Source organism: Nannobrachium achirus (genome assembly GCF_963921795.1).
Source record: "Nannobrachium achirus genome assembly, chromosome: 12".
In the NCBI taxonomy this organism is placed as follows: Eukaryota; Metazoa; Chordata; class Actinopteri; order Myctophiformes; family Myctophidae; genus Nannobrachium; species Nannobrachium achirus.
Window position 1 is genome coordinate 51222708 of NC_137832.1, and position 23582 is coordinate 51246289.

General features: G+C 40.5%; 1 protein-coding gene across 2 annotated transcripts; it reads left to right on the top strand.

Annotated features, from left to right (window-relative positions):
• Positions 1-4922: 4922 nt before the first annotated feature.
• Positions 4923-15777, top strand: tmem175 (transmembrane protein 175). Of its 2 annotated transcripts, none has more exons than XM_080739311.1 (11): positions 4923-5104; positions 5646-5828; positions 6905-6943; positions 7047-7144; positions 7254-7305; positions 8051-8086; positions 8919-9002; positions 10025-10189; positions 11229-11307; positions 11555-11690; positions 12841-15777. In XM_080739311.1, the coding sequence occupies exons 1-11, from the start codon at positions 5024-5026 to the stop codon at positions 13523-13525; spliced, it is 1638 nt and encodes a 545-aa protein (XP_080595437.1). In that variant the 5' UTR covers positions 4923-5023; the 3' UTR covers positions 13526-15777. The 2 variants fall into 2 exon arrangements, with proteins under 2 accessions (XP_080595437.1, XP_080595438.1); XM_080739312.1 differs by having other exon boundaries at positions 5658-5828.
• Positions 15778-23582: the final 7805 nt, after the last annotated feature.

A 23582-nucleotide genomic window follows, 5' to 3' on the forward strand; every position in this document is an offset into this window, starting at 1 on the left:
GCATTTTGGGACAAGACAACTGTAAATATTAACAAAAATGATATAGGAACTCAGGTGACTTGAATCCTCGTACTCACGAAAAATGATCCTTCCTCACAGATCATGGGAAGAGATATGGACCGTCTATCAAATAGATAAGTCTGAAAAATAGAATAAACATCAGAATTACATGGAAGTTAAGACCATTGTGTGTATTTAGGTATAGACATGTTTGATTTGTTTTAGATATACATCACCAAGGGACACCATTTGTGTCAAATTGTATTAAGTTTGTTCTGTTAGGGGTAAACAGATTTAAACATGGTTAAGCAAAGTGAAATATATATATATTCTGAAATAAAATGAGATGAAAACAAAATGAAATATGTAAATATGAAATCAGAAAATGAAATATGAATTCAGAAAATGAAATTCTCCAAACACATTCCCTCCCGTTTGCCACAGCCAAAAATATTGGGTGTGACAAAAATTGTTTTGTTTGGAGGATAATTTGTTAAAATATGGTTAAATGAGAAACAGATGGTACCGAGGTACAGTAGGGTACCGAGGTACAGTAAAGGACAATGACTCTGCTCACTGTCAGAGTTAGAGTGAGCTTCCAGGCCTGTGAGGGGGGAAGTGTATCATAACAAGATAAGGTTTTCCCAAAACAATAGTTAGCGAGGCCTGCTGAAAGGCTCTCTACTGAAAGTGTCCCAGAGAGAGAGACTTTAAAGAAGTAAAATAATAATAATAAAAATACATAACATAATCATAATGTCATTTTTTTTCCCCATAATGTGTAATCCCGTATAAGCCCAGTAGGGTTGTAATAATTGTGGAATTTGACTGAAAAGGTTTGAATGAGCCCAGCCATATAAATTGTTTTTGGAACGGTTTCAGCCTGCTGAGGGAGTAATCAAAGTACTTTTACTCAAGTAAAGAGGATAAGGGATTACCCAGAATAAACCAAGAAGGATAAATTAAAGGTTGAGTAAAACCAGGGCAAGGTTGAAAATAGAGATAACAATAATATTGATAATAATGATTATGGACATGATTACTGATAAGCCTCTCTTCCCTTTTAACACATACTGCAGTTATGTGTCAAAAATGGATTTTGGCAAATATTGGTGAAAGTAACATTTTTGGTACATGTCCCTAAGATGTGGTTTGAAAGAACAAGGTTCAGTTGTTACACAGGAAATAGTGTTTTTCACGACAAAACAGGAGGACAGGAGAAAACTGGTTAAAATAAAATTGAAATAAAACAGTCAGTCAGTCAAGTTGAGTGTCAGTCAAGTTGGTTAGCGAGTTAGTGGAGTTCCTTCCACGATACCTGTCTATCCAGGTCGAGTCCGTCCTGTCCCCTAAAATGAAATAAATAAAGTAAAAATAATCCCTACCACATTGGTGAAAAAGAATTAATACATTAGGGAGAAAAAAAAATATTAAGACGTTAGGGGCATCATATATAAACATTCAAATAAACCCAAGCGTTGGTTGTTATCAGTACGAGTGTAGTCATACCAAGAGTGAATGAGATCCCTTTTTAGAGAGAGAGAGAGAGACAGTCATATGTGTAAATAATTCCTAGTTTTGCAAACCAGGCAAGTGAGTTAGAACACAAACAGAGGGAGAAAAACCCAAGACAGATTCAAATAAGACAGATTCAAATATAACCCCAGCACATTGTTATCAAGCCCTGTATTAGAATGTAAACAGTAGATTATACAGAACAAGAGCGAATGAAACCCATTTTTGAGAGAGAAAGAGAGAGCAAGGTCACACAGAAACTGAAACGGCTCGTGGCCTCTCAAGGTAAAAATAAGAAAAAATGAAAATAAAAAAAACAATTCCAGCCCCTCATAGTTTTTTTTCAAAATAAAACAATAAAATAACACATAGGCCGTGCCAGCCTATAAGCAGCGTAAGCAGCTCACGCGAGCAGCAGGCATTGAGCAAGCAAGCAGCATAAGCCAAGCACATATTGTACCATATTGTACACAGAAGTAGCACCGCTCACTTTATACTTGGTTTGATTTTTTAGTTTCCCTTTTTTTTTTCATAATAGTTGTAACCCGGGGAGGAAAAGGGGATTAGAGATGATTAGACAGAGATAGATTATCAAAAACATTTAACACACAGGTTTGTCAGTCAGAACTTGATTTTTCTTTTTTTTTCTTTCCAGAAGTCGTTCTTAGTCAAAAGTAAACAAAATATATAGTACCATTATCTCGGGGCGTCCCAAGGGTCAAGAGTGTTTGTTCTTTTCGGGACATTGTAATCCATGAAAGTCACGTAGCAGATCGACAAGCTCACAACGCGCCCCATCGCAGTGCCAGCCAGGTTCGGCTGGGGGGGTTGGTGTGTCAAGCCTTTCAGCATCTGAAAATATTGTTTGCGTTGTCTGTTCCTTCCTGATGAGGTTTGCAGATCTACAAGCTCACAACGCGTCCCATCGCGAGTGAAAGGCATCCAGTGGCAATAATGTCACATATCCATTGAAATGTTCCAGGAAAGGTTTTAGGTATTGTTGGTTCCAGAGTAGATTGTAACATCTCATCCGTGTGGGTCCAGGTTTACACGGAAAAAAAACACTGCTTCTCGGAGCAGGGGGCTTTTTTAGCTTGAATGGTCATGTTTCTAAAAAACAAAAATGTTCTTGGGAGCGCTGAGATAAAAAGCTCCTGTATTCAACATCTCAGAGTGGCCTGAGACGGAAATTAAAAATAAAATAAGATAAGACGAAAACGAAGACGTGTAAGCTTAAAGCATGAAGATTTCCGTCAGAACGTTCGGTTCTAGAGCATAAAGTGAAATCTCCTAATTAAAATAACCACGCTATTTCTTATGTGATTAAGTGGCTCTAATCAGCCGTATTGGGTTATCGTACTGGCCGAAGAGACATTCCTTCAGAACAAAATATGTTCTGGCCCCAAATAAAAAGATTTCTTCTCAGAACTTCTTGAAACAGCCGTTCTAGAGCATAAAATGAAATCTATATTGAAGTCTCGTACTGATACAAACCCAACCTTAGACAAGCAATCTCCGTGGCCAAACGGCTGCTATGTCCTCAAAACATGTAACAAAAAGCGACAAAAACAATAGACTACAAAACATTAAACAATAAAAACGCAGCTGTGTTAAGAGCTAGCTAGACTCTTAAGACAGCAGGTATAAACGTATGACCTGGGTTCTGTTGAATTAGGACAGTGTGTGAGAATGAAGCCCGCCTCTCAAGTCTCTGTGAGAGAAACTGTCTGTGTCCGGTCCCTGGTGTGGAACGCTGTGCCAGAGCCAACCCTGGCCGCCTCCATTTCGTCTTTCTTCAGACCGTTGTGAGATGTGGGAGAGAGTCATCATATCTGAATTCCTTTCTCCATATGGGCAAAAATGGTGCCATTGTGGGGCACCTAGAAACAACTGTTTCATTTCCTCATCGTCTATCTTAGCCGTTACGGCTGTTATCAGTTCATTCTCCAAGCTTTGGAGAGAGGCTTCAAGCTCAAAAATGGTGCAATTGTTCCGTTTGTAAAAAGGTTGTTTAGATTTCGGCAGGTGTTTTCTGCCTCCCTGTGCTCGGGGCGTCCCAAGGTAATTTCTCCTCGCGCAGGAGGAAAAAAACGTGTGGGAGATAGTCCTTTCCGTGGGAGTCAGGGGAAACGTCACAGGCTGATAATATCCCCGGCTGGTTGTTAACTGGTTCTAGCAGCGGAAGAGACCAATATCTCCTCGGAGCTAATCCGGCAATCGAATGGGCCATTTGATGGAATTTGGATCATATTCCATATGGATAAACAGTTTTCCCCAATCATAATAAAATACTCCACACACAAGAAATGATGAATGTCCACACCAGGGAATATGCGTTTTTTGTTGAAGTTTAGTCAGAGTTCAAATTGTAGGTACTGTACAAGTACAGTAGAGAGCATTGCCACCCATAGTATCTCTGAGTACAAAGCATAATGATTCACAGATATATGGAGTTTACAGAATACATTAGTCACATTCTGATTGGACAATTAAACATAACATGGATGGGATGTTGTTGTGACTGAGTCTCGTGGACTCAGAAGCCAAGGATGTAGAATGTTTTGGCTTTCCATTATCCCGTGTCCTGGACACTTTGACATTTCGCTGGTCAATCTTTCTGTCCCTGGAGTGGGGCAGATTCTCGTCTTGTGCATTAGTTATCAGATCAAAACATCATGGCATTGACTTTTAACACTGAGAATGATATCTATACCATGTTAAACAACAATAACATATTTTACTATCAACGGCTGCGTGCTGCCTGTGACCTGGGACAGTGACAGAAGACCCCAAAGAAAAATTGGACATTTGCCCAGGACCCATACTAGTGAAAATAGCCAATCTACAAGCTCACAAAGTGGCACGAAGCGACGCCTTGTGAGCGTGTAGTTCTGCTATTTGCACTACTTCTTAATTATATCCTTTTAAGATGTTAACTTTGTTAGTTTGTTTTTTCTTCTAAAAGGTAGGAAAAGAAAATGTTCAAGTTCACATAGCATAATAGCCCTGAATACATGACTCTCATGTATATGAGAGTCATGTATTCAGGGCTAATAGCATAATAGTGAAATGCCCCTTTCTTCCATTCATTACATTCATAACATTTGAAGACTTCATTAGAGGTTTCGGTTTGCATAAGAAAAGGTAATTTCATGACAGTAGGCCTACAGTTCACTGGTACAAGGTCAACTAAAAGGATCGGCATTAATCATCTGGGGACCCATCTGGGGCTAACACCATAGGGCTAACACCATAGAGTTATAATAAGAAGGCTAACACTCATATGCTAACACTAGCTTGCGCTTGCGCATGCGCACGCGGGCGAAAACGTCACCGCCGGAGCTTCCGGGTTTTTCCAGTCAGTCAGCTGACTTTACAGTGTGTTTGCAAACAAGTGGAGAGGAGACACATAAAATTACATTACACGCACACAACCATATACAGGACCCCACGGCGTGCACGCCGTGTCCGTCCGCGTGTCCGTCCTCTCCTCTCGTGCCTCATCGTCATGGGGGAGAACCAGAACCAGCTGAATGAGGACAGTGAAGTGATAGAACATGAAGGGGATGTGGTTGTTGTGGACCAGGAGGTATGTAGAGGGCTGTCCATGGGGCTGTCAGTGTCAGCATCTCTCTCTCTCTCTCTCTCTCTCTCTCTCTCTCTCTCTCTCTCTCTCTCTCTCTCTCTCTCTCTCATATTAATATTAGTTTGGTAGTTAGCTAGTGATATAACAACATAGTCTATAGATATGAATAACTTAACGACAATTGTATCAAAATAGGCCATGGCCATAACACGCCATGCATTTAATAATTTTATACATTAAAGTATTGATTGATTGATTGATTGATTGATTGATTGATTCAATACTTATTAGCAGTTCCCATAGGGAAAGCACAAGACAGTACAGTTCAGATACAAGGTCTACTAGATATGATTTAAACCCAAGAAGGCACAATGGCTTGTTTTTTGCCACGGTCTGGCTGTTGATGGTGTAGTCACCAAGAATGTTGGTCCCTGATTGGCCACGCCCGTAGCTGACCGCAGTACTTTCGCACTCTGCTGGCGCAAGTAATGATGATGTAAATGATGCAATAACTGTGATAATGATGATGTAATGATGTAATGAGTGTGACTGGCAGGCTGACCATGAGGAGGACATGGAGAAGCAGAGGAGGAACATCATGATGATGATGGACCATCATCATCATCATCATCACACAGCGCCACCTGCTGGACACAGCAGCACACAGTCCTCTCACAGACTGCTGGCCTACAGCGATGCACTCATCTCTATTATAGCTACAGTCATGGTAGGAGTACAACTCGTTAATATGATCTATTTATTATAGCTACTGTCATGGTAGGAGTACAACTCGTTAATATGGTCTATTTATTATAGCTACTGTCATGGTAGGAGTACAACTCGTTAATATGGTCTATTTATTATAGCTACTGTCATGGTAGGACTGCAGTACAACTAGGGATGGGCGATATGGTGATAAATATCGTTGTGACGACACAATATCTCCACGATATGCCTTTTCGGAGATACACTGAGGAGCCGTACCAAAATGTGTGTTGAATAGTTATACAAAAACCTGCTTGAAATGGTATTTTTGTCTAAATGGTCTGTTACTCCTTTTTCTTTTAGTTTCTGTTACCTTGTAGGTGGTCCGTGCCGTAACAAAATAACCATAAAAAATAAATGAAAAAGAAGATCGAGATTCGTGGATTGTGATACTGCTTGAAAAAGAATCGAGATTTGATATTTTTCCATATCGACCACTCTTAACATATTAATATGATCTATTATAGCTACTGTCACGGTAAGAAAGACATTATGTCGGGACAATAAGGACAGAAACACTGGTTTATAATACAATCGTTAAAGATTAATGTGAAACAGTACCTACAGTATAATATAATTTGGCATTCTCATGATGAACAATAAATGTTAGATTAATTTTGAAAATCTCTGTTTGAACTGCTAAATCTGCCTTGCAGATTTGCAGACAAGCCAGAGATATTAGTAAGCACCCTGAGACTGCTGACATATTGGCATATTTATTTTTGTTCTCTTTGTGTCCATAATAATGTGAAATATGTCAAGAGTGACACATCATATATTACAGTTACAATTTACAATTTAGGCATTTAGCAGATTTACAATAAGCAAGGTAATCAATAAATCAACATCAATACATCAAATGCATAGGAATAGTAATCTAAAAAAAAGTACACAGATATTGTATACAAATTGCTAATTAAATGTCTAAATATAATGATATGCATTTGAATGATGCCCCCCCCCCCCCTCCCATGTAACAATTTAACAACACAAGTTTTCCACCTGTTACTCACTTAACTCATTTCCATTTATTTACAGATATTACCTGTTGCACATACCAAGATTGAAGATACTGAGGTAATGATGAGTTAGTATGACACACTCACGATGCAGAGCAAATAGATTGCTTTAAACAATAAGGTTCTATGACATACTAAACCCATGTGTGTTTGTCCATCAGGAGTTAAGGGAAAGCATTCAACTGATGCTGTCAACAAAGATTGCAGTTTACTTAATGACTTTCATGATTGTCACGATGGCATGGGCTGCTCATGTTAGGTGTGTTAACTATATTTTCACATCACATGATCTGACCATTTTATATAACCGTGTTTTTGTTTTTTAACATGTTTCCCATTCTTTCATTCCTGTTTGTATGTTTTCACAGATTGTTTCAAGTCATTGAACGAATCGACGATAGTCTTGCACTTCTGAACCTCGTAAGTGTCAATTAGAAATTTGAAGCTATTATTCTGATTTATCAGCTTCACTTGAGTGTTCCACTTCCACTTTATTTGTGTAATCACTTTCAATGTCACTTGTTTATGATACAGCTATAAGTTCTCTGTCCTGATTGGACGTACAGTAATTGTTATCCCAACATGAAAGCTGGAGAGATAGGGAGACCCCTGTTACTGAACAAACACTATAGCAATGAATACTATCACAATATAAAGCTCTTTAACGCTTATTTTAACCCAAAAATATCACTCCTCTATTTTGAATTACTTAAAAAATTGTTCATATCCCATATACCGGTATCAGTGGTTTTCAACCAGTGCTTCAGGGGGTCCCCAGCTATGTGATGGAGAGATATTTCTTTAACTCTTGAGAGAGTAAAATAAACCCATTTGGTTTAGGGTTAGGGTTTTTACGCTCTCAAGAGTTAAATAAGTGCCTGTAAACTCTCCTATGGCACCACATCAATACAGCATGGAATTGTGGACAAAATCTTATCCAACGATAACAAAATATTTTGAAGTTTGTGGTTTGAGAGGCTACAGCTCAACAAAATGGTGGTCCGTGGCTCAAATGCTGAATAAATAATGGCCTTTGATATGAAAAAGGTTGAAAACCACTGCTACATATGGTAGTCGAGAGTGGATAGAATAGTAGAATCTGTTTTCTCGGGTGAAAAGGTTCCATCTGTTCTAATGTTAAGTTCTGCTTTGGGTTCTGTTTCAGGCCTGCATGATGTTAATAACGTTCCTACCTTACACAGTGAGTATAAGTGGACTGAGAGAGAGTTGCATTGCATGGTAATAATGTTAGGCAGCTGTGAGTCTGTGAAACGAGTCCGTCTCCATTCTTTTACATAATCATACGCTGCTGTAAGAATGTGTTCTTAGTCGACCTGTTTTGTTAAACAGCTTTAGTAGTGTTTAGTGTTTGTTGCAAGTGACTAAACACTGAATGTCACATGACGACCATGCCTCCTTCACACTTACCTTTTATGCAGTTTCCTCATCTGGTTTATATTGTTTTGTTTATGTTATTTTATTAATGCTTTATTTCGATTTTTTTGTCAAATAGTACACAACAATGCAAGAAAAAAAAAAAAAAAGCTTAACAATACATACAGAAAGAAAAACAACTAGACAAAAAGGAACAAAAGACAAAAAAGGACACATGGGTGGGATCGATGAGCATCAGAAAGCAGGGATAGTTATGAGTCTATAAGTGAAACCTGCCCCATAGCAGCCAGATATCCAGATCATATACTCAACTATTGATAAGCAATGCCAGAAAAGGCATCCACATTTTTTTTGGACTTAGCTTGTGTATTCTGTCGATCATGACGGATTTGTTCCAACTTTGCAATGGAGAGCATCTTGTTGAGCCATCTCTTGAAACAGAGAAATTGGAGACTTCCAGTTAACAGTATACATTTTTTTGACAGCAACCATACTTGCCTTAAGCCTGGTTCATATTGTTTAACCAGGGTTCAGAATGAAACATAAAGCTATTTGATTCTCCTGTTCACAACAGAACAGAAAGCAGGACTTTTTTCTCACACTCGTAACAAAGGTTTTCTTTTTCTTTTCCTCTGCAGTTCAGCCTCATGGCAACCTTCCCTAACAACATCTTAGGGATCCTGTTATTCTGCGCGTGTGTCATGGTGATAGGTCTCATTCAGGTAAGCAGTCAGTTGGTTGTGCAAAATGAACAGAGAGGTCGTTGTATATAGGCCCTATAAGAGAAAATATTTTTGAAAAATTGTGAAAGTCTGTCTGTGTGGGTTTAATAAATATTGAACCAATGCACTTAAATATTTAATGCAACCAATGGAACACAGGCTCTTTTTTCCATTTCCTGAAACAATTTACAATTTAGGCGTTTAGCCAGACACTTTTAATCCAAAGCATCTTACAATAAGCAGGTAATACATCAATAAAAGTTGCGTTTGTGGCCATACAGGGTTTGCACCCGAATGCAACGATATATTTGTTTGCCATGATTCCCCTTTATTTGTCATAAAAATAAAGTAACACTCGAGCTCACCCTCCGTCTGCTACTTGAGCTCAAGTGATATAAGATACAGTAGTACACTCCTGAGCAATGCACAATGCACGTCCAAAACAAACATGACAGGTACAGGATAAAGAATACTAAAGTTCTAGAAAAGAGAGAATGAATCCACACACCGTTCTAAATGCTCCCTCAGAACAAATTGTATTGGAGATGGGAAGATTTCGCCCTGCAGGTCTTCATTAGGTACATGAGGAGGAGGTGGGAGATTTAGACCAGTGTTTCTCAAAGTGTTGTCCGGGGACCAAATGGACCCTTTGATTTTACAATATAGATTGGGGTCCCAGAGATAGGAATGCCATTCGTAGCCTAATGCATGTCAAAATGGGGGTCCATGAAATAAAAATGGTTAAAAATCACTGCTAGAGACGTACACATCTTCTCTTATGGGGGTCCCTGGCATATCTTTTCAAATGGGGGTCTACGGGCTAATAAGTGTCAATTTAGGGGTGACGTGAAAAAGTTTGAGAACCACTGATTAAAGGGTCATTCCCACCGGGAATCGTCAGAAAAGAAAAATGGTCGCGGGAGGGACATACATCTTACAGAGAGCTCTCTCTCATGTTGTCTCCCTCCAGGCAGTGATCGTGGTCTATGCGTTCATCTTCTCTCTATCTCTCTCGTGTTCAGGCAGTGATCGTGGTCTATGCATTCAGCCGTCCATTCCTCCTGAACGAGCAGATCCAGATCTCGGAGAACCAGAGCTTCTACAAGCAGCACATCCTTAAGGTCATCATGAGGGTCCCCATCATGTGCTTCTTCGCCAGTATCTTCGCCTTCATATTCTTCCAAGTGGTGGGTTGGTGCTTTCTGTCTTTCTCTCTATTCATTTGCAACAAGAAATAACGCATCAATCTGGGTTCTCTATTTCAAATATTTTTGTATTGTAAGCACAGGTTAAGGCATACAGTTTCAAATCAAATACTTATGCAGTGCTTCCCTATTTTCTAAAACAAACAGATAATACACATAAAATAAACCGACAGAATAGAAATAAAATAAAAAGAAAGAATACAAACAATGTCAAATGTTACATACTGTATGGGGTGAATTCTCATAACTGTTCACAACCAAGGCTGATTTTACATAACCAAATGTGTACACTCGAACCCAAATAAAAACAACAAAGAGGACCGCCCCCCCACGTCCCCAGGAGTGTTGCCCCAGTGCCCCACATTACACACGGTGCAGGTCATCCGCAGGATTTAGTTTACTTAAACCTTTCAAGCTGGGTTCTCCGACGTGCTCGTCATAGATCGAGTTGAGAGAACAGCCTCTTGTTTAGGAGTAGTCAGGTTGACACTTATATATATATTTTTAAATTGTCAAGCATGTCAAGCTTACCTAAATAGGGCTGGCTTTTTACTAACTACTAAGCAAAGTAGTAGTCTGGCCAGCTTGCGTGGTGGAAGGCAAACGGTACTTTACATCCCTGGAACTTCCATCAGAACTCATATTTTCCAAGGCTGGGTATTCCCTTCTACCTGAGACAGACAGATTTGACTTCTTTGCACACAACATGAAGAGTTAATTTGCAAATGCGTTGATTTAACATTTTCCAAGCTACGACTAGGCTTACTTTTTGTTTAAAATGTTGTTTATATGGGCATAATGAAACTTAAAACCATTTATACACATCTAAGCTCTGCAATGGTGTCCCCTACTGGATTTATAATGAATTGCAGCTCTTGGATTGTAAGGCCAGCCCATATAACACAAGGGCAGAAGTATTAAATCCTCTTAATTAAAGATATTAATATTCCTGCATGCAGTGAGCATCTGAACTGTTGTGTCTACTTACCAGTAACACATTGTTATTAATTGTATCCCTCAGGCGTACGTGCTCTTAGCCATTGTGATCTTCTTGCCATACATCACCCAGTCGCTAAAGTGGTGTCGCAGCAAAGCCATCGGTAAGCAAGTATTCATCTTATGCAGTGTTGGGCAAGTTGGTGTCTCATCAACAAGGATCTTTAGGTGGAGAAGTGACCACCGTGAAGGTGGGTAGGTGGTCACATAAAACTTGAGCAGGTAACTTCACTTTTGAAAGTGAAGGTCTATCTGCAGATATACATGTTTAAACTAAAATTATATTGGGTCCATTAGAACACAGGTTCCGGCTTGGTATTCAAACATAATATGAATGCGTGTTTGTTTCAGGCCAAAGGGAGGAGACTCCAGAGTCCATGCAGATGTTTTTGTACCACCCCAACGAACCCCTCAGCAAGGAACGTGTGGAGGCTTTCAGTGACGGAGTTTACGCCATCGTAGCCACCCTCCTCATCCTGGACATTTGGTTTGTTGAATTCCTTTATTTTTTGTCATTGTTCAGTAGGACCAGTAAGACTCCCTAATCGGGAGATAAGCGACCGTAAGGTCATATGTATACAAAATGTATACAAAATAACATACTGGCCCTCATTTATCAACGTGGTGCAGATCACATTTTTGGCGTACTTCGAAACTTAGGCAAGTGTCGGCATTTATCATTTCAATTGACTTTGACGTTGGCGTAGGGTAGGATCAAATCTCACGTCAGGTTCTGAGGTGGTGTAGGATAAGATTCATCTTACACCTCTTATTCCATTGTAGACATGCGGAGCAGCATTGTCTAACACATGTATCATATGTATGTGACACATGTATCAACTCCAAAATGTATATTTAACACACTAATAAATAATCCCTGTGAAAATATAACATTTTATAAAAGCATATATACTGTAGGCTATCATGGACATGCACAGTGCACACCGATTTTATTTCCAAGTTACAATGACAAGCAATTAAAATCTAGTGATATGGAAGCAATCTAACACAAGTGCTTTAACAGTCATTCAGATAAAATTGCCGATCTGGCTCAGAAGAAGCTTTAGGTCAGGATACGACCGCTTATGTGAGACGTGAGCATTTTGAGGAGTCATACATGATTTTGCTTTATTTTTTTTGTAACCACTCAAACGTGCACTGCCTGATATTGGGTTAAATGAATATATTTCATTCGTGACAATGACTGGTGTGGTGTCACTCATGTAGGCTGCAAGCTTACTATACAGGATAAATGGTAATAATGGTTCCACAGAGAACCAAAATGCTGCTGGGCTTGGTGGTGTGTGCGTGCGTGCGTGCGTGCATGTGTGCGTGGTCTGTGTGGGACGCGGACATGGGCGTGAACTTGAAGCGTGCGGAGAAATCCTCTTCTATTGGCTTTTCTTTCGTTGGCAGGTCGTATTCGGGTTGTTCTAGTCGTAAAATCGGGGCGTTTCGAGAATAATTAAGGGCGTGTTATTTAAATTTCAGCCTGCGCATTTATCAACGCTGAGATGAGCATGAATGCGTATGTGTGTGTGAAAACTTGAGCGTTACTTTTGTGTTTATATTGATGCGTCAAAGAACATCTAAACTAATCACTGTTTTCCTACGTTCTGCGGCTGCCCTCCCGTCAGTGAGGACAACATCCCCGACGCAGACATGGTAGAGAAGCAGTACGGCGGCAGCCTGGTGGCAGCCCTGCAGGCCTACGGCCCAGAATACCTGGCCTACTTCGGCTCCTTTCTCACCGTGGGCCTCCTGTGGTTCGTGCACCACTCCCTGTTCCTCCACGTCACCAGGGCCACGCGCTTCATGGGCCTCCTCAACACCTTCTCCCTGGCCTTCGTGGGAGGCCTGCCCCTGGCCTACCAGCTGACCCACGAGTTCCCGCGCAAGTCCCGCAACGAGCTGGAGGCCATCCAGATCAGCTGCGTCATCATCTTCTTCGCGGGCATATTCCAGCTGGCCATCTGGATCGTGGCGCTCTTCGACGAGCGGAACACGCTGCACCCGAAAGTGAGATACGGCGGGTCCGAGCACGCCTTCATGCTGGCAAAGCTGGCGCTGTACCCGGGCGTGGCGTTCGGGACGTTTTTCCTGACGTGTGTTTTGAGTAGATTCAGCGTGTCCATTTTTCACCTGATGGAGATCACGGTGCCGTTTGCCTTTCTGGTGTTAAGGTTGTTGGTACGCGTGGCCTTAGCGCTTCTACGGTTAATGTTCTGTCCCGATAGACCAGGTCTTCAGTCGGTTTTAGAGGAGGAGGAGGTGGATGAGGTGGAAGACCCTAGAATGCCCTTTAATGCACTGGTCACTTAGCTCTGAAGGAAGTGGCCGTCGGAAAGTGAAATGTTTGGTACTGGAAATGGGCGTTGCAAATTATGCATGCATGGCCTTAAGGGGGGAATTTGGGGTTAGATTGATCCTATTTATTTAGATTCAGGTCAGCGGTACCTTAAATTTGATGTGAGGACCCATTATTACAAAATAATTCGAAGTGGAACAAGATCATAAGCACTGTGCCGTTTAAGGAAAAGCACACAAAGAAAGAAATGGCAAGGGAGCCAAAACAGAAACATAGTGACTTGCTTTAGGAACTTGAAGAGAATGAGCTGATACTGTTGTGGAAGCAGACGAGGTAGATACAGGGAAGGCAGGGAACTGCAGGGCTGACAAAGGAGTGGAGACAGGTGTGTAGGTACAGTAGCACTAAGGCGAGGCGAAAGGAGAGAGACAGACTGACCATCTCCTCCTAAACGCCATTATTGGATCAAGCTTTTAAAAAACTGACATACAACTTGTTGATATCTTTAGTTTTGAAGATACGACCAAGGGAGGGGGTGGATAAGTGCATAAATAAATCTAAATCCTTGGGCCATAACAAAATGTGTCTACATACTGTAAGTACCTGAAACATACCCTGTGTAAAATTACCATTACTTTGAAGCAATAGCAATTATAGCTCCAAAGTACATAGACAATGGGCTATGTGAACATTTGGCTTTAAATCAATGACAGTTTGTCCAAACATCTCCCAACTAGCTATTTTTAATGAAGCTGTTGGAACATTTGGCCTTAAATGAATGTCTGTAAAATTGTGATAGTTGGAAGCTGTCTTTAATAGAGGTGTCAGAAATGTCATTTTCTTCTGAAAGTCATCATCTGTATCTAATTCATCATCTTTCTCTTTACCATTTTCTACTAGTACTCTTTTGTGCTTGGACCCCATTCGTTGCCGCTTGTGTTCTTGTAGTAAGCACAGATGGGCCATAATTATTTTAAGTGCCAATTGGGAGGTAGAAAGGTCAAGTTCAACAGCAGAGAACTGTTGAAAATGTAGCAGGAGATGGATTGTTCTTTTTTCCATTTTGGGCAGTGATGGGCAAGAAGGAGAATGAAGCTTTGAGTCTCCTCAGTGGGGTGTTGGTATAGTTTTGTCAGTAGAACGATGAATGAGAAGATGCATAGACGACACACCGTCCAGTTACTGTTATGTTTGATTTATTATGACACATTGACAGAAGAGTGAACTTTGTTTAGCTACGGGTTGAAATGTCAGATGTGCAGGGCATATCTAATCAATGTTTTGTGTTCGTTGCACCTTCTTTCTGTTTTTTTAAAGCAATTTAAATATCTGAGTGTGAGATATGTCAGAAATGTTTATGTGTAATGCCGCCCCCCACATTTTATTTATTTTTATAGGGAGTTTCTTTGTATGTAGTTCCTTTAACATTAGTATATCTTCTCAGTTTTGAAAGAGACTTTGTGATATTGTGCTTGGAAATTGTTTCCTTTTGAACTGAAATCCAACAATGGCATTTCCTTCATCATTATTTTTGTATGTAGATTAGAAATAATCAAACGTAGGCCTACTATGGCATTATGTTATGTACGTACATGGTCCAGGAGATGGCGCTGTGAGGGTCCGCTCAAAAGCCAGATCCCAATGCTCAAATGTCTGCCCCTCTGTTAGTGTTAAATTGGTGACCTGCTGAAATTCGTGCCCAATGCCCATCTTGTGCACTTCACATGATGTAAATCAGTGCTGTTTGTCAACAGAGTGTGCTAGATTTAACCCTTAACAAATGGCAGTGATTTACATTCAGACATTGACATTGTGTGAAGTCCACAAGATGGTCACATATCTCAGCAGGTCACCAATTTCACCGTAACGTCGCCATGCTGGAGCCTGTAGGAGACTGTGTTGATTTGACATCAAATTTTGATTTAGTTTTTGTCATATTTTAGTCATCTGAAATGTTTTAGTTTTAGTCTAGTTTTAGTCGACTAAAAGTCAGGATTGTAGTCAACTGAATCTGTAGTCGATTGTGTCGACTAAAATGTATTTTGTCGGCCTGGCAGGCTTTGATGGCGTTGTAATGGCTGATTTTACACTTGGTTGCATGCTGAAAATAGCCGATCTACAAGCTCACAATGTGTCGCACTGCGAGCTTGTAGATCTGCTATTTTCAGAGCGCAACACCCGAGCACAACCAAACATAAAATGAATTTTAGTTCTACTGGATCTCTTCTCCACTAGTCCCTCCACAACATTTTAGTCTAGTTTTTATTTGTTGACGAAATTGTCAACATAGTGTACTTAGTTACATTTTTCGTCATAGTTTTAGTCGAAGAAATCAACAGTGGTAGGAGAGGAGGAGGCAGACAGAGTATTGGGAAGTATTTTTCATTGCAGCTGTCTGACATGTACATTGCATAACGTACAGTGCAGTACGTAATACTTTTTATGTTTGATGTTCACATCAGTAATGAACTCTGAGATGCACTTTAAATTGTGAATGCTTCTGTGTTGTCTGTTTGCTGGAAGCGTTGAGGTGACTGTAAACTGATACATGTGCCTCGTATAACACTGTGCAAAAGCTTTCCTATGTTTGATCAAGCTAGTGAGTACTGTCCACTTTGTGAATAAATTGGAACTTACTGCTTTCATGCAAAGCATATGTGAAGTATTGCATTTTTTCATGTTTTTACTTGTATTTTGTGAATGTACGTAATAGGTGTTAATGTGTAATATATCCCAAGCATTAAACAAAACACATTCTGACACACTTTAGAGCAAGGGTGGACAACTTTGATGATGGAGAGGACCACTATTTCCACACTCACTCCAGAGCGCCACATTGCATATACTGTTGGGCAGAAAACTATTTTTGAGGCGGTGAAAGCCGCTTCCAAGGAGTGGCTTTGTCTGTCCCGTACCTGTTTTTTTTAGGATTCCCATAGATTCTCAAGGAGTGAGAATGTCTGCCCCGTACAAACATGTCCCGTACATGTTTCTTTGAGGATTCCCATAAATTCTCAAGGAGTGAGAATGTCTGTCCCGTACATGTCCCGTGCATGCAGAATTGAGGATTGGTCAAGCTTCAAATGACAATTTGGCCCCACAAAATCATTCATTCATTCAGAATTCATAAAAGTATAGAACTAAAGCACATAGACCTAGAACACAGAATGTAGATCTAGAACACAGATTTCAAAGCTCTAGAACACATAGAATAAAAATTCACCGCTTCACTTCGAACCGAGGTTTGATTTATTTATTTATTTTTCGTATTGAATGCCCTACTTCGTCATTCTATGTCACACAAAATTCTATGACACACAAAAGCAGCGATGCGTTTTCAGCTTGTGTGTGTCCTTGATGATTGGTTGACGACATTTTATTTCACAAGATTTCTTGTTACTTAGGGGAGGCTTGTTATTTTTTAATTTGAATCCCGAAAAGTATTTTTTCATTTAATTTAATTTAATTTCATGAAGTGAATATAAATACAAATACATTGGACATAAAAAAGAATACATTTTAATACTTGTCATTAAGCTACTAATATACTGAAGTAATTGGAGCAGGTCTTGTTTGCATGATTATAAATAGATTATTATTTGTAGTAGTAGTAGTATAGTAATAGTAGTAGTATGATGCCCATTCAGAACGCATGCCCTTTAGGTTATACGCATTGTACTCGTTGTCAGAGCACTTGGAGGCCAGTCTATCCCTTCCTAAAAGCTACATTTGAAACACAGTCATTTTTTGGTTTTACGTAAAGTCTATTGTTGAGGTGCCTGTTGCTCACCAGCATGCCGACATGGAGGGCTCTTAGTTGCTAGGATACGATCCCATGGAGCCCTTGCATCTCGATCATTAAAATTGCCTGTTGAAACGGTAAAAGGCAGAAAAAATACATCATGAGCCGCTCAATGTGAATAATGGCTCGTTTTGTGCTCCGTGATTGGATTGCCTGATTGGTACAGTGCAGATAAAAGCTTGAACAAAAAGATTGAGACGAGGAGAGTGCATTAACTGCATTTCGTTGCAAAAACAAATTTGAGAGTCATTCCCTTTTAAAGATTTTGCTTCCAGAAATACTTCCAGTCTATTCTTATCGATTGTTTCGGCCTAGGAAGCAAAACAAAAAGCACTGTAGCTGCTCAGACATAGCCTTTGTTATGGAAATACAATTTATATTCCCTTTCAGGCTATTGATCTATCGATTATTGAGTTATCGATTATTGATATAGATTATATATTTAATATTCATCTTACTTCTGTTATATTAATATATGACTGTATGCTGATGTTATGAGTGTAATATGTAAGCAAGGGAAGTAAATGAGTATGATAATATGTCTTATGAGTTTAGGCCTCTGTGTACTGTCTACACATAGTTATGCAGCAGCAGGCTCATACAGTAAGGTCAAGCTCACTAGCTATTCCCCTGTAGGCAAGCGGCAGACCCAGACAGCAAGACGACAAGTTAAGGTGTTATGAACGCAAGGAGAATGTTTCTTATATCAGGCGTCAGTATTCTGGCTAGGGTAGTGACTACACACTACGGCCTCGGCATAGAGCAGAGGGCCTTCCATTCTCAGTCGATAGGACTGGAACACATGTTCATGCAGCATTGGTCAGGGTAGTGTCGCCACTCTCAGTCGCTGAGCATTGAGCAGCACATTTCATAGTCAGGCAGAAGTGACCTTCCATACTCAAGTGTTGAGAGAACAAATCTTTTGGTCAGACAGAAGGAATGTCAGTCCTCAGAATTATCTTAACAATGTGTATGTATCCTTGCAGTATCTGTATTTAAGCTGCCTCAACATCCAGATCGGTGTCAGACTCCCGTTGCCTTTCGAGACAACTGGACCCTGTCCACCTATCCTTCTTTCATCTCTTTTTCCTTTCTCCTCTCTTCTTTCTATTCTTTACTCTCATTTTCTCATTATTGTATTACATAGGAATTATTGTCATATTATTATTATTGTCATCTGTTATATTGAATAAATCTGTTATAGACATATCAGTGTCTAACTCTTCATTCTCTCACCGAGGAAATGTTCAATTTCCACAACAGCCTTGAACAACAACAAAAGATGTTCTCGATTCTTTTTTTATATACCTGTATATAATTTTTATTCCACGATTTTTTGACTATGTAATCCTGGGCTCTGCTCTCTCTCTGCCGCACCTGGGGAGACAACGGACTGACCTCATGCTTCCTTCTATGCATGAGTAGTCCAAGTTGCTTCTTTTCCCCTGACAGTGGGGATTTCCCCGGTTTGGACGTAGCGCGTGGAAGTAACACGTTATTCCAACCAGTTCCTTTGCCCTCCATCAGGCGCCCCAGCTGGAGGCATTATAGAGGCCAGGATTACTGCATGTTTTTGTGAGGGTATCTACCCTAGGAGACACAGGGAGGACATGCAAACTCCACACAGAAAGGCCCTATCGCCAACCCCACTTAGGGTGTGGTCGCTGATGACGCGGAGGAGGGAACACGCCCACAGTGTCCAGCGTTGTTCTCGATTCTGACAGTCTTGGCCACTTCCCCATGTAGACACTGGAATTCTGTGTTTATTGCCCATACTTCTCCACAGAAAAGTCGTGAAAATGTGTTTAAATCTTGGCCAAATAGGCCTACATATACTTTTTGGGGGTTCTTCACATGAAGACGTTTGAGCATCACTGACATAGAAACATATTTTTTTCAAAAAACCTTAGAGGGATTTGAAATATTCAAAGACTTGCACACATTTTCACGGGCGCGGCACTCGGTGCCATGATGTGTGCTTCTACAGTATATCTGCTATTTTTCAATAGTTAAAGCACAAAATAATGCGTAATAATGCATTCCCAGTTCCCATATGAAGAACATTCATGGGGGGCAGTGTTGCCAGACGTACGATAATTATCGTATTTGTACGATAATTTGACCCTCTGTACGATGTACGATCAATAATTCCAAAAATGCCCAAATGTACGATAATTTCGGCATATCATCAAAAAGAGCGTGAATTCACTATTTTCCCTGGCTGCTGATCTGGGATCTGGTTTGGCTTCTCAAAATAAGCCAGGAAATCAGTCAATCTGACCCTAGATCTGTACTTGGAGGCATTAAAAACACTGGTTGCATCTTTCCAGACCAGTTTCAGGCTTTTATTTGTGTAAGCTCCAAGAAGTTGCCTGCCTCCACACAGCATATATGCGTTTTTGTCACGCAGGAGTCTAAAACGAGGTCGTTTCTTACACTAAAGACGCATTTTTTGGTGAAATTACGTTTTTACGCGAGTGATTTCTCTTTTTTGGCCGTGTACGATAGTTTCATGTCAAATACGATAATTCTGAGCCTCCGGTACGATAATTCAACATTTCCCATCTGGTAACACTGATGGGGGGCCCGCAGTTATTCCTTGTACACAGAGCCCAGAAGTTGGTGCGACACCCCTGCTTCTCCATAAAAAGAACAATTCAAACTACTTTATTAGTCTGTATTGTTCAATACGGACTAATAAACTGAGCAACTGAGCTATACTCTATTATATCAGTCTGTGCTGAAAGTTGTCATGTGGCACAACAGGTGAAAGCCTCTATCAACACTCGATGGAAAGAAAGAAATACAATGACGACCGCAGGCACAGACAGGATTAAAACGTACAACCATTAACATAATCTACCATACAGATTGGTTCGAATAATGTTTTATTAATTTAGAATACATTTCGGGTAGGCCTACTTCTGTGGCACAAGACTGTTGGTGCTAATTGGTCCAGCAGTTTGCGAGATTAGCTCTGGACACCATTTTTATAGACCGCCACAGCATAAAAATATAATGTCTGGAACTGTTGTAAATCTCCCTGTATTGATCAGGGAATGCCTTGCGTTGTATCAGGGGATGTTGGGGCACTAATAAGGTCAGTGTGGGTCAAAGCTAGTAGTCTAGAGAGTCTAGCCCCCAGGCTAGGGCCAGGTCTTAAGTGGATCATAAAAGCCAGACCTGGAAATGAGACAAACTCTAGACACCGCCTTAGGCCTTCACTGCCATCTACACCCGCAGCTCATAGCTCCACACTGGGGCTCAGTAGCCAGGGAAAGATCCCCATGCAGCTCCTACTGTATGTAGCTCTACACCTGGTTCTCTTCAGGGCTTCACACAGTAGCCAGGGACACAAAGGGAAAGAAGGAAGAGGGACAGATTGAGAGGACAGGTGGTGGTGTGTGTGTGTGTGTGTGTACTGTGTACAGTGTGCTCAGGCTATTGTGCCATGCTTTTTTTTTGACTGTACAACAGTACTCTTTTTCTTTTTCTTACTTCTTTGTAACTTGTAACCTTTAACTGCTGTGCTGCTCCTGGGCAACTGCATTTTGTGGGCTAATAATCTATCTATCTATTCCATAAATTAATATATGAATATGACCACGAGGGGTCACTGTTCAACACATTCAGCAGCAGTAGCCTACACTGGACTTAGTGGACTCTGAACTCACCTAGCAGTCCACTCAGAGAGTGGGCGGGTCTATGGGCTGGAACCAGGCTAAAACAAACCAGTAGCCTATGCTATGAGTGGAATTAAATGCATTTAGACCTGACACCGATTCTACAAATTGTATAGTCAACACAATTGAAATGTTAGTACAGTACAAGTAGGCCTACATACTAAGTAAGTAAGTAAATGAGGTAAGGTATGTTTCTATATGAGTGGTGCTGGTGCTCAAACATGTAAAGGAGGAACCCCTAGAATTATATCATGTAGGCCTATTTAACCACGGACCCCATCTCAAAATAGTTTGTTCCATGCAGGGACTCCCAGAGGCAAAAATTTGAGTTACAAAACTTTGCTTTAATAATTCATATGCAAAATATAGGCCTACATTAATAATCACTTCAGGCCTGTATAAATTTCGGCCATTTGAAAATAGACGATTGATGAGCTTGTGTGTTCAGTACCTTGTGTTAGAGCATTGTGTGTAGAGCATTGTTGCGACCGCCAGGTCGCAGTTACTATCAAAACCTCGACCAGCTGTCTGTCCGTCAGTCTGTCTGTCTGTCTGTCACACGTCACACGTCACACTTTTGCCCTGCTCATATCTCCGCAACCGTTGCCCCGATCCATGCCAAATTTTGCACACATACTCCTTGCCTGCCAAACCACAACCATCAATTCACACATGACCCTCTTCTAGCGCTACCATGAGGCCGATTCTTGCAAAACACATTTGTGGACACAGCTCCTACAATTTTTGCCCCAAAATCACGCAAATCGATACACAGTATGTCTACACTCATGTCATCAACATGGATCTGTCCCATATAGCGCCACCTTCAGGCCGATTTTTTAAAACACATTTTGGACACTGCTCCTACAGATTTTGCCCTAAAATCACACAAATCGGTACACAGTATGTCTACACTCATGTCATCAACATGGATCTGTCCCATATAGCGCCACCTTCAGGCCGATTTTTTAAAACACATTTTTGGACACTGCTCCTACAGATTTTGCCCTAAAATCACGCAAATCGGTACACAGTATGTCTACACTCATGTCGTCAACATGGATCTGTCTCATATAGCGCCACCATCAGGCTGATTTTTTCAAACACATTTTTGGACACTGCTTCTACACATTTTGCCCTAAAATCACGCAAATCGGTACACAGTATGTCTACACTCATGTCATCAACATGGATCTGTCCCATATAGCGTCACCTTCAGGCCGATTTTTTTAAACACATTTTTGGACACTGCTCCTACAGATTTTGCCCTAAAATCACGCAAATCGGTACACAGTATGTCTACATTCATCTCATCAATATGAATCTGTCCCATATAGCGCCACCATCAGGCCAATTTCTTCAAACACATTTTTGGACACTACTCCTACACATTTGTCCTAAAATCACGCTGCGACCTGACGGTCGCTTATCTCCCGATTAGGGAGTCTTACTGTTGTGTAGATCTGCTATTTTCAAATGGTAGCCTACTTTTACTTTTGTTACTTTATGTACATTTTTATACCAATACTTTTGTACTTTTACTCAGGTACATTTTTAATTACAGACTTTTACTTGTAACAGAGTATTTCTACATTGCAGTAGGGCCTATTGATACTTTTACTTACAGTAAGTAAAAAAGTGCCTTATAGCCTACTTTTTCCAACACTGATCAGTTTCATTACAACATACAACAATGTACTTTGTAATTTGTACTTGAATATTTTAGTATATAGGCTATACCAAATACAGTACTGGGTAGTTTGTAGCCTACACTGCTGGTTCTCACACAATCTGCCAGGAGAACTGAAGGCTGCATGAGAGGGAAGGAGATAAGGAAGACAGAGAAGGAAGGAAGGAAGGAAGGAAGAAAGGATTAAGGAATGACATGGGAATGGAAGGTGTTACTCATCACTGTGTGTGTGTGTGTGTGTGTGTGTGTGTGTGTGTGTGTGTGTGTGTGTGTGTGTGCGTGTGCGTGTGCGTGTGCATCAGCTGCATCCATATATTCAGGGAGGAATATTGGCCAAAAATAGCAAGTAACAATGTGTGCTATATAGACATAGTATAGGCCCAAGTATAGATATGGAGTTCGGGTTGGCCAAAACCGTTGATCTAATGTTACTGCGATGCCCATGCCATATACTGTATAGACATGAGGACCATATATGGGCATAAAGGGACACAGAGACAGATGGCTACAAAAAAAAAATAATCTGCAAATCCCCATGTCTGGAGTACCCTGATGTCATCAATATGACCTCATACTGGCGTCATAAACTGGCCTGGACTCCATTGTGACCCTGGGCGTACAACAAACTTTGGACAAAGCCAGATGTTGGAGCTCAAAAAAACATAAAATGTAAATAACGGAAATGCCAGCTTCCTGACTCGGATTTTGGGAGGTGTAGTTCTGGAATAGTTGTGGGGTGTGACTCAGGTAGGATGTGTAAATTACATCAGACTGCAGTTCTCTATTGCAAGGCCAATACGTCATAAATAAGCTGTGACAGGTCATATTTGTAGCATTTCTACTGTATATAAGTATGCTGTGGTTGTTCACTTTAAGATAATCTAGCGGTTTGAATC